This window comes from Condylostylus longicornis, unplaced genomic scaffold, assembly GCF_029603195.1.
Source record: "Condylostylus longicornis isolate FDR11 unplaced genomic scaffold, ASM2960319v2 ptg000040l, whole genome shotgun sequence".
In the NCBI taxonomy this organism is placed as follows: Eukaryota; Metazoa; Arthropoda; class Insecta; order Diptera; family Dolichopodidae; genus Condylostylus; species Condylostylus longicornis.
Genome location: NW_026578009.1, coordinates 6,586,205 through 6,598,603, shown reverse-complemented (window position 1 = coordinate 6,598,603; position 12,399 = coordinate 6,586,205). Strand labels below are relative to the sequence as shown.

The 12,399-nt window shown below is 23.5% G+C and overlaps 2 protein-coding genes across 2 annotated transcripts; one reads left to right on the top strand and one right to left on the bottom strand.

The window, feature by feature from the left end:
- The first annotated feature begins 296 nt into the window (after nt 1-296).
- LOC129609796 (polyglutamine-binding protein 1) lies at nt 297-1,907 on the top strand. The gene is made up of 4 exons (XM_055521918.1): nt 297-509; nt 650-996; nt 1,061-1,265; nt 1,309-1,907. Exons 1-4 carry the CDS (start codon nt 408-410, stop codon nt 1,807-1,809), a joined length of 1,155 nt encoding a protein of 384 aa, XP_055377893.1. The 5' UTR covers nt 297-407; the 3' UTR covers nt 1,810-1,907.
- A 2,996-nt stretch (nt 1,908-4,903) lies between these two features.
- LOC129609674 (myb-like protein I) lies at nt 4,904-8,436 on the bottom strand. The gene is made up of 3 exons (XM_055521765.1): nt 8,181-8,436; nt 6,454-7,338; nt 4,904-6,381 (listed from the first exon to the last, which is right to left on the bottom strand). The coding sequence occupies exons 1-3, from the start codon at nt 8,313-8,315 to the stop codon at nt 6,034-6,036; spliced, it is 1,368 nt and encodes a 455-aa protein (XP_055377740.1). The 5' UTR covers nt 8,316-8,436; the 3' UTR covers nt 4,904-6,033.
- Nucleotides 8,437-12,399: the final 3,963 nt, after the last annotated feature.

Here is a 12,399-nt window from a genome sequence, read left to right as displayed (position 1 = left end):
AGACTAATATTATAATTTTGCTCATGCTCCATCTTTACACATAACGATTTAAATTAAACAGAACTACAAAAATGTTTCTAAAATATTAATTGAGGGAAAATAAAATCAATTAAAATAAAATTGTTTTTTACATTAGAGAATAAAATCAAACTGTCAGTTGCAGGAAAACCTTTTAACGAAGAACGATTAGCTAAGCAATTGATTCAACTTCTTTTCCGTGCAAATCTAGCTTTATGTAAATTTTAGTAAAATGACAATTGACAATCATATGTGGAAAATATTTTGTATATGTTTGTTGAAGGGTGCCCCTCACGGCTAATATTTTTGTTGTGTTAAGGAAGATATTACTTGTAATTTAATAGTAAAATTATAAATCTTTGAAATAAAAAACAAGTTTAACTAAAAATATGTCTTTACCGCCAGCTCTTTTAAAAAAATTAGCTAACCGCGGTCTTGTATCAGTCAATAATAAAGGTTCAGAAGACCAAAAGGCTAAATCTATACACCAAGTATATTTCTGTTTAATTTATTTGTGTTAAGAAAAATGTTTTCTTAATTTTTTAAGAATTTTTATTAAAAAAAATTCTCAAAAAATTTAAAAAACATTCTAAATTTTTCTTTTTTATTAAGAAGAACTTTTTCATAACAGAATGAAGAAATTATTGCTGAAGACTATGATGAAGTGGAGGATCCATCTCAATATGACTATGAACCAGCAAAAAAACCAGAAGAAAATTTTTGGAAAGAACGGATGAAACGTCGTATAGCGGAAGGCAACAACACAGGATACAAAGGATGTCCAAACAAGTACAACATATACCACAAATGCACTTTATACTGCGTTACTAGATGGATGGATGGTATAGTCGATCCAGATAGAGAATATTTAAAGAGAAAGGATCGATTGTTAAAAAAATATCCATTACCCAAGCATTGGGTCGAAGTGTACGAGTTTGGTTTAGGAATTCATTATTACTGGAACAAAAACGATGATATGTAAGTTCGAACATTAATTAAACTCGGAAAACACATTTTGATACCTGATACTTGACTTCTTTAGAGTGTCTTGGCTTCCTCCAAATCACCCAAAAGCAATATTATCAAAAAGTGCTGCTTCTTTAAGAAAAGAACTTGAAGAAATTCAACCTCAAAACATTGAAGAAGTTGAAAGTGAATTCAAAGAATTAACCGATGAAGATATTGAAAGAATTTTAAATTCCCCTATGCCTCCAATTCCAAAGGTAAGAGTAAAAAAAAAAGTGTTCGAAAATGGGATCACTACTTATATTAATTTTATTTTATATTCAGCGCGCAGAATCACCGAGTCGATATGAAAGACATCATCAATCATCACCGGTACCATTAAAAAAACCCAAATCTCGTGATTTAGATAAAACTTTGAGACAAAAAGCACAAAGATTTAGAGGTTCGCAACGCGATGACTATCGCACTTCAAGACGAGATGATTTTCGGGATCGGGAAAGATCTGAACGCGTTGAAAGAAGAGAAAATGAAAAGAGTAGAAATTCTAACGACAACCCTTTAGATCCCATGGATCCTGCAGCTTATTCTGATATTCCGAGAGGTAAATGGTCCGATGGACTGGCAAATGAAGGTGGTTCACAAAAATCTGGAGCTGCCGATCCTACAGTTTCCGGTACTGCATATCAGCAAAGACCTTATCCTAGCCCAGGAGCTGTACTACAGGCAAATTCTACATCAGATAGAAAAAGAAAAGAAAATGATGGAATTAATTCTGCACTTGACATCAAAAATAAAGAAGAAGATTATGTAGAGGAATACTATTAGAATTAGTATTTAATCTATAGTAGATAATGTTAAAAATATATATTCTAAATACGTATAGCATATTATGTTGAAAGAAAAAATAAACCTGATCATAAGTATGTATACCGTTTTACTTTCCGATTAAGAAATTTGTTGTCCCCAAGTCGTAAATCGAACATGCCGATAGAGTACTAGATCGTATAATATCTAGTTAGAAAAAAAACTTTGAATTTTCTTTAAATTTCCATTAAAATAATTTTATGAATGGTCTAATCTAAGGTACTAGTATTAGAAAGTAAAGTAGAGTATTTGAGGATAAAAGACTAAACCCTTAACATAACAGCGGGTAATAGGTTATTAAAAATTTAAATTTCAGGTCTATTTTTTATGTAAATATGTATTTAAACCATAATATTAATAACATCTGGACATTATTCTTTTTTTGCATTCTTGTTTTTTATCTTAACCGAAGTTTAGCTCGAATATTCTTTACGAAATACTAACTTGAATGATTCTTGTGGAGTTATTTTGAAATATAAAAAAATATAATTTAAAATTTTCATCTCTGTGACTAAATATCTTGCGCCGCAACATTATCCATCCTTGTGAAATTTTGCAGTTTTCATTTTAAAAATTACAAACTTTAATTTAAAATTATTAAATTTTATTTTTAACTTAATAATAATAATTCAATTTGAATTTTTAAAAATCGATAAATATATGTATGCAAGTATACAAAATAAATAGTAATGTAAGGTATGGATGCTTTAAAGTTGTATTCATAATAATTAATAACACATCAATATTACGCTACTACATATAACTCAGATATAAAAAACTAAATAATAATTCAGATATCAAAAAATATCTTTATTAAAATTAAAAAAAAAATATCCAATTAAGTTATGTACCTAAAACATATATAGATTTTTTAATGTTTTAATTAAAATAGTTAGGAATAATGAAGATTTTATCTTAAATTATTAGATAACATAATTATTTGAAAAAAATTAAAGCGCATGCGACCATAAATTAAATTTTTTCAAATTTATTGAAAATAATTTTCTTGCAATTAATATGAATATTTAAAAAAAAACAAAAAGATTTCAAAATTCCCTATTATTTTTACAATATTTTGTTATTTATTATTTAAAAATCTCAATAATATTTTATTCACATTATTTTTTCTCATTCTTAAACACAAATTTTATAATTACTTTTGATCAAACAGATGCAACATAGTTTGATTAAGTTTTAAATATTTTTTTTATAATGAAAAATATAAATTAAATATAAATTTAATGAGAATATTTTTATTTTTAATATTTTACAAATAGGCTCTTCAACAATAAATTTTTAGTGATTATAAATTTTTTTTTCTCTATTATTATAATTAGTATTATTACAATTTTGATTTGAGAAGCTTTTAATATAATGTTAATAGTATTTAATTTCATAAAATATTTTTTTTTTATTTTTTTAAATTTTTTTATAATATATTCATTTATGATTGATGAGGAACGGACAAAGTTTGGCTTTATGCATTACCTTGCAAATTTAAATTTTGAAATTAAAAATTTGTTTTAGTAAAAGCCTCTTCTATTAAGTTGAAAAAAAAAAAATTACTAATAATAAAATTAAATGAAAAATTTTAAACAATAATAATAATAGTTTATACTCAGCCTGCAGTTTCAGTATACTTACTAAAATATATGTAATTATAAAATTCGAAACAGAAATTTTTATTGATTCTAAAGGATTTATTTTCGGATTTATGTACATTTAAATAGTCTTGTTAACTTTTTTTTTTTTTTTAATTTCTTATTTAATTAATTTCATATTTTTAAATTATCTAATACATTTTTATAAATGTTAATTGAATTTTTTTTTTGATTTTAATATTTATATTTGTACATATTTTATAATTTTGATAAATATTGCATATAAAATACATATAGAAATTGTTATTAAACAAAATATATAAATAAATGAATACTATAATCTACATAGAACCCAAAAATAAAAAAAAATTCATTTCAATATTGTACGTATATTCGTCAATTTAATAGCAATCAATATCATATTCCGAAAAATTAAAATTTCAAAAGTGAAAATATGTAAGTAAATATTGCTTTTGATTTCAAACGAATATAAAAGGAAGAAAAAAATTAATAATTATTGTAATTGAATTTATCTTAATATTCCCATATATTTTTGAAAAAATATTTTACTACATATACAATTTATATAAATTTTATATATGTAATTTTATACATTTTTTTTAAACTCAAACATTCTAGATTTTCCGTGCATCTTTCCAAATTCTTATATATTATGAAAATTTTATAATATTTACATATATGTACATATTATAAAATTTTAAAAAGTGCAACTTTTTAAAAAATATTTATATAATTAAATATAAGGCAATGAATATTTTATTAATTTCGAAAAAAAATTAAAACAAAAACAAATATTATTTCGAAATTCTATGCACCAATGTATTGTAAACGTAAAATTTTAAAGTTCATATCAAAATACTATGCAAATTTTTTTCTCTCTTAATTCTAATTAAAATTTTCATTTCTTTGTAAAATTCATAATAAATTTTCTTTTCATATACAATTTATTTAATATATAATATATATAAATAATAACGTATGCTTATTTGATATTTTTTGCACCATCGAATAGTTTTTGAATTTTTTTTTTTTTGCATTTTTTTAACAATTAATTTCTAAAACTCTATTTATATTTTAAATCCATATTAAATATTTTAATTAACAATGATTTTTACAAATTTTTAATATAAATCAAATAAAATCTATTTACTATAATTTTTGTTTAAAATTTCTTTAAATATTTACAAAAATATACTTTTTTCTATAATAACAATTAGTTTTAAATGTTAGATACTTTAGTAAAATCTAGTTAAGAAACCTCCTGGAAATTACTATATAAAAATAAAAAATTAATAAAGTAGAATAACTGAATTTTAATAATTTTTGTTAATTGATTGAATAATAAGTTGAAAACATTTAAATTTTTTTGAAAATCAAAATTATTCTTTTTTTTTATATTTTATCTTTTTTGTTGTTTTTTTTTTTATATTTCTAACATTATTTGGTAGAAAAATGTAATATTAACATGCATTTAAATGTCTCAGAATTATTTACTTTTAGTTTAAGATCATGAAAACACGATCGAATTTATTTTTACCAAAACAAAAAGTAAATTATTTAAAATACGATTTTAATACAAAACTGTTTTTGTAGATTATGGATTTTTGGAAACAGTATGGTGGGTGACAAGAAAGTTTTTCCCCCCAAACCACCTCAACTTTTCGCAATTTATTGTAAACCCCTTCACGCTCCGACCTACTGCTATTTGTGTAATCAATTAATTACCGGTTGATTAAATTTTCCATGAATTTTCCAAAATGAACAATAAACTCAAAAAATTTTATATAGTTCCTTATGTAATTATAATTAATTTTATATAATTTCAACATGATTAATATCCACTGTTCAAAGTAACGCAACCAACAAAAATTAGATTCCTTAAGAAAAAAATTACATTTTTTTCAATTTTTACAACTGTTATTAATTACAATTACAAATAAGTATAATTAATTATATAGTATTATAAAAATGTATTAGTAAATTATTTTTTTTTCTATTTCTAAACTACAAAATGTTATTATTCAAATATTTATTATAATATGGCCGAATTGTGATTAATCTATGTTCGGAATCTCTCTAATCTACAGGTACTTGTTAACGAGTGTTATTAAACAAAATCATAATTATAATAAACTTTGAATTAATATTAATATTATTAAAATTAAATTGAGAATATTGATGAATTTTTTGTTGCATATTTATTATTTAATATATGGTATTTATTTTTACTGGAGGATATTTTATATTATGATTTTTTATTATTAATTTTTTTAGTCAAGGTAATTTTCTCTAAATAAATTTTAATATCCCTAATTAACTGATGTAAAATGCATTTCAATTTAATTGAAAAATATGTAAATGATTTGAAAAAATACCTGTATTTTTTTATTACATGTTTTGTTTTTAACGCAAACGCATATAATACGTCATATTTAAATTATAAAATAGTTAAAATTAACTATTTTCTGTAAAAAATATTCCAGTTTGATTTTGTCTCCGATATTTTTTTTTTGGGTTTTATGTAGCTATTGACAATTTTTAAACTATTTCTTTAATTATTATATTAATTTTTAGAAGGTGGTTCGATTTTGGGCTGAAGTAATTGAATTTGCGTTCTCTGGATGTCAGATGCCGATTTTCTAGTATTTTTTTTACCTCTACCTTTTTCAGTTGGCATTTTCTGCCCAGAACTTCTCCTACTAATCGACGAAGGGGCAGAATTTTGTTTTCGTGTATTAAATGGATTTAAGAGAATTTTAGTGGTGTTATCGTAGACCCTGTTATTTTTTTTAGTACTATTTTCACTTGCTAAAGATTTTTGTTTCTCTAAAGAATCTCGTTGCTTTCTCTCAACTCCAAAATATAATTTCTTTTTCATTTCTTCTCGAGATACCTTACCTTTTGGTGGGGCCTTAAATTAAAAAAAAAATTTTATAGAATTAGAATAAATTTTGTTATAGATTTATCACAATTGTATGTATACCATATCAATTTTTAAACCCGATAAAGTAGTCTCAAGACAGTTTTTCAATACCCTTCTAGTTTTTAGTTGACTACCCAGTCTCTTTTGAGCAATTTTCTTTCTAGTGATTTCTGCAGGACTTAAAGATTTTTTTTCTTGTTGGTCATTTTTTGTTTTATCATTACTCTTATCTATGTTAACATTGGTTTTACGTTTATTTCTGTTTTGTGATGTACCAAAAGATATTGATGATCCACTTGATAATTGCATAACATCACTGATATTAGCAGTATTATTATTAGTACTGACGTTATGATAAGATTCTACTTCACTTGACGGTGTCAAAGTATTTATACTATATCCATTTAAATAAACCATTGATGACGTTGAATTATTTAGTTGTGTTCTATTACCAGTATTTATAATATTTTCTGTTGAAATTGAAGATTCTGTTAGAGGACCATCTCTAGTATTTTCAATAACGCTATCGGATAAGTCATCCACAAGTATGTCATTATCAGGCTCTGTTTTAACAATTATTGGCATAATTGGAAAACTGTTTGTTACCCTACGAACTGTCGGAGATATTGGAGTACTATTTGATGCTGTGAAGTTGCTGCTTCGAACACTTGCTGTTTCAACATTTGTTGTTGAGATATTAGTATTATGACGATTATTGATACTTTCCGTATTATTGTTACTACTTGAAGTGGGATTTTTCAAATTTGAATTATTTGGTATTTCACTGTTTGGAACCGAATAATGAGAGGTGATTCCATGTTCAATGAAATATTGTCGAAGTTTAGTATCATTTTCCACAGCTTGACGCTTAAAATTGTAGGCAACATTTAATTGCACAATGCAGAGATCACATATTAATCTAGGTAAATCATCGTTTTCCTCTATCTACAATCAACAATATTAAATTAAATAAAATAATAAAATGAATATGAAAAATTGCAAGAACGATTAATTTTTAATCTTAAAACTATTTCCACTGTTGGGATTATCAGTAGTCTACCTATTTTATTTTTTTTTTAAGAGAAATACAATTATCGAATTTTAAGAATGGAATTACTAATAATAAATTCAAAATGTTATTGTAAAACAATATGAAGTCATTATAAGAAATTCGCAATGTTGAAAAACCTAAGTCCACTTAATTTCCATTTACATATTTTTAAATAAAATTAAATTGATGATAATCCCTGGCTGTTAACCTTGCAAACAGAAGGACTTTACGCACCACTTTCCCAAACAGAATCTAATAACTTGAATAACAATTTTTTAACTGATTCTCTTTATTTCGTTTTATCATGTGTATTACTTACACATTATTTATTTGCCTTTTACTAAATATGTATGTAAACAAATATTTATTTCTAATTCCTTTTTGATCTTGGTCAATTTTTCTAAAATAAGAACAAAAATAAATATCAGAAATACAAATGTACATACAGATTTATAATATATGAATGTATCATTCATACATACAATATATGTAATCATAGTGTAAAAAAGAACTGTAATCTTTCACTAAAAAAAATATAGTTCACATAATATGTACACATGTATGTCATAAATAGAATTTCTTATACACCCTTGATGCAATAGCAGATTGCATTTTTATTGTTGCATAAGGATTCAACCATTTGTTTACTAAGATTCTTTCACACTTTCTTTTACTTCTAATTCGTTCTTGCAATTTTTTTTCTTTTTTTACACATAACACTATCATATGGAAATACCTTCATCATAGTGACATATCGCATTTTTTCTAAAAGCCTTTCGAGTGGACTGTTTGGATCTATATTAGATCGATGAAATATATCACGACTTCCACTAGACATACAAATCCTACAAATTTTACTATAATCATGCATTTTTTTCTTAATTTCTTTATTATCACAATTCTTCAAATAAATATATAATTATTTTTATTTTATTTTAGCACTTGATAGATACTTTCTCGTAAAAGTGCGCAAAAATACACATCATAAGAAATTACCAACAATGAGAAATTTTGGCATTTTTGTTAATTCAATAGACTAAATTTTCCTTAAATTTCCTTTCTCTCATATTAACAATTTAGTTGTCAAAGTTCTCTTTTTGAGATGTTCACAATAATAAATTTTTTAGTACAGAATATCGTTAATTTTCAATACCTGTGTTTACACGACGTCTTCTGCATCAATGTCTGACAAACATTTCATTCCCACATTACGACAAAGGTTATGTTTGAATATACAACAAAATCAAAGACAACATCTACGATTAAGTTTGCAAACTATAAAGCAGAAAAAAAATATCTGATATAGCTTACATTTTACCTAAAAATCTTTGTTCAAGAAAATAAAAAAACTGACATCAAAGTTGTTGAACGAATGTACGTGTAAAAGGATATTTATTTGCCTTAATATAAATTTTAAAATACGTAATTACGATTTCGATATAATGACAATAATGAGTCTAAAAAAATAATATAAATTTATTGATTGCCATTTTGAAAAAAGAAAATGTAATTGCTTTTAATAATACTAAGTTTTCAGTTTTTTCACTGAAACTTCAAATAGTTTATTTAAACAAGACTGGTAGTTTTTTCCACCAAAAAAAGAGGAAATGAAATATTAACGGCGAAGGCTTATTTGTATTAAATTCAAAAATTTCAAATGAATTTTATGACTGCAGGAAATATATTACACATTTCGAAATTCAATTTTTTCAAATAAAAACTCAAAATTGACAATAAATATTTTTAATTAATATTATGGTTTCAGATGCCTTTTTAATCTTATGTACTAAAGTAAAAAGTACTTCAATTATTATAAATCTGGCAGGACTTTATTTTATGTGAGACAAATATATAAGTTGAAAAACGATATTTTAAAAGAGATAGATAGAATGTTAAAATTTAAATTGTCACTTTAGTGGACCTTTGTGAAAATAGAGGTTTTTTTTTGCTTAGAAAATTTTAAATCAGTGATTTTGTAAAACATTTTTATATTTACTATACCAAAAAGTATTTTTAAATAATTAACTAATTGTTGTAAAAAAGGATGAGTGGTAAGTTAAAATATTAATATTTTGAATATAGAGTATTTTTTTAATTGAAATGATAAAAAAGTATGGTTATGTTTAAAATTTTGAATGCCTTATATCTTGTCAAAACGGGATGGGTTACAAAATAAATTTGAATAATATTTTTTTTCTTTTAAAGAGCACAAATTTTAATTCAATATTATTAGAGAATTTTTAAATGGTGACTAAGATAATTAATTTTTTTTGAAAATAAAATAATTTTTAAAAAAGTTTTTCATTAAATATTTTAGTAAAATCTTATCAAAATTTCTGAACAAAATAACTGTGAATAAATACGCAAAAAGAGGTCCCCCATTCGATAAAAGAAATGACGGTGCATAGCATAGCTATAATGGCCAGTCAATGTACTTTAAAAAATTCAAATACATTAATGAAATTTTGTTTAGAGTTCTTACCATAAAAAAAATGTATAAAATTTAATTATTATTTGTTTGTAAAATGAATTTACTTAAAATTTTCATATATAAATGCGTATATTAAAAATAAATTAGATTTAGGGAAAAAAAATATATGGATGGATGTATGTATATATCTACATACATACTCTGTATATATAATATGTAATGTAGATGAATATGTATGTATGTATAATTATATATGTACATACATATGTATATAATAGTACACTTTTCCAAATCCAATTTTGACAGCATATTTTTTTGGCATATTAATGTTAAAAATATAAGTTTTTTAGATTTTTAAGGAAATCATTTGTGTTATTTATGATAATTTCTATTTTCTTTGTTGATTTTTTGCTGTTAGTTCAAAAGCAAAATGAATGTTTTTTTTCTACATTGATCAAACTACTTTGTTGTTAGAAAATAAACAAAGAAGAACGAACATGAAACATTTTTCTGTTTTCTTTTTTTTTTTTTGTTAAATTGTTTATTGAATGAACTTCCATTTTATTAAGATATAATTCTCGCGTCTTAGATGTAGCTATTTCTAATTAACTGTTTCAAAACATATTGTATATGTGTGCATGTAGGTACATAATTAATATTTTATAACTACATTAATTTACATTGTTTCAAAGAAAACCTGGATGTCTCAAAAATTTTTGAGATTGAAATAATTAAAAATTTAAGAGATTTTTAGTTTATTTAAGATCTAAGATGTGATTCATAAAAAAAAAAAAAAAATTATTTTGCTTTGATAGTTGAAATTTGTAACCTACATGTAATACATCCGTAAATTAGTACATATGTATGTATATCTACCTATGTACGTTTGTGAATATACTTATATAACTCTATATGTACATAATATATGCATAAGCATTTACGTTTGTAAGCATTAACAGTTTTCTGAAATTTTTTTTACGAGATCTTGTTAATTTGCTTTACTTTAATAATATCAATAATTTTTATAAAATATATGTATTTTTATTTTACATATTTTAGATTTCTCGTTAAACGTATTATATATATTTCGTGCTGTACATATATGTAACAGTTAAATTGCTACATTATCAAAATAAAATAGATCGAGAATCCGCAGAAACCCAAAACTAATACATAATTGTAATAGCATGACGTACCATACACACATAATGTATGTAAGTTAATTTTTGTCTCAGACACCAATAATAAAGTAAACGTCATAATTTTAATTAGTAGGTCTATTAGTATAGGGTTGTGACATAATGCGTAACATACAGACAATATGTAAATATGTAGAGTTCAATTTTCTGCATAATATAAACATCTACAATTACACTATTTAATAATTTTATTTCAAGGAGCTATTATTAAGATAAATAATAGTAATTTATTTCGAAGTTGCAACCTTGAACGATTCAAAAAGATTTGCTCTTCTTGTCTCAGAAGTAACAAAATCAATCTCTTGCGAACAGAGGGAAGGATGTGATACAATTTCTATTTTTCAATTTTTTATTACGAGTTAATATTTATTTTTAGATTTTAAGTTTCCCATTAAGATTACAAACACCAAAATTTTATAGATATGTATGTGATGTATATATATATACAGATTTCCTTTATAAAATCGGATTCGTTTCAAATTTTTTTTTTTAATTTTTCAAACAAATCGCAGCCTTATTAAAAATATTATACTCTATATTATTTAAAATAAAATTGAAATATTTTTTTGAATGTGCTCTTCTGTATTTTTATTACTTTCAATAATAGAATATTATTTTAAAACGAAAAGTTCTTCATTTCAATACAAAATAAAAAGGAGATACTATTTTATTCATTTTACTGATAAATCTTATGGTGTAAGGACGGAAGAAGGACAAATTATTATTGCTTCCTTTCTATTTTTTTTCGGAAATTTTAATTTTGTTATAGTATTCATCGTTTTAAGAAAATTTTCAATTTAACGTTAGCAGAGACATCTTTTTTGTTTTATTATAGACTTTCTTTAAAAAAAAAACATGTGCTTTTTAATTTGAAAATTATAAAGAGAATAAAATATTTATTAAGAGAATTTAATTCATAAATATCAATCCTATATCCCGACGTAAGAAAAAAAAGATTCTTGGACATTGAGAGAGCAAGTGAGCGATTAAATACTGATTTTATGATTGCGCATAAGATTCCTTTTTACCTCAAAAATATCAAATAACGTCAAAATTTGTAGATTTTTAATAGAAAATATTAAAATTTAATACTTTTGATGCTAAAATTTAATACATACATGCTTTTAACAAATCGATCATATTCTTTCTGTCCAAAATAATAAATAACAATATAAAATTAAGCATAGAATTTTTTTTATGGTATCTAAATACTCAACACATATAAGAATTAAGAATAAAAAGTTCATAGTATAAGAGTTGGTTTTCGTAACTACAAAATCTGAATATACGTATGCACATTCGTACATACATACATATGTGATATA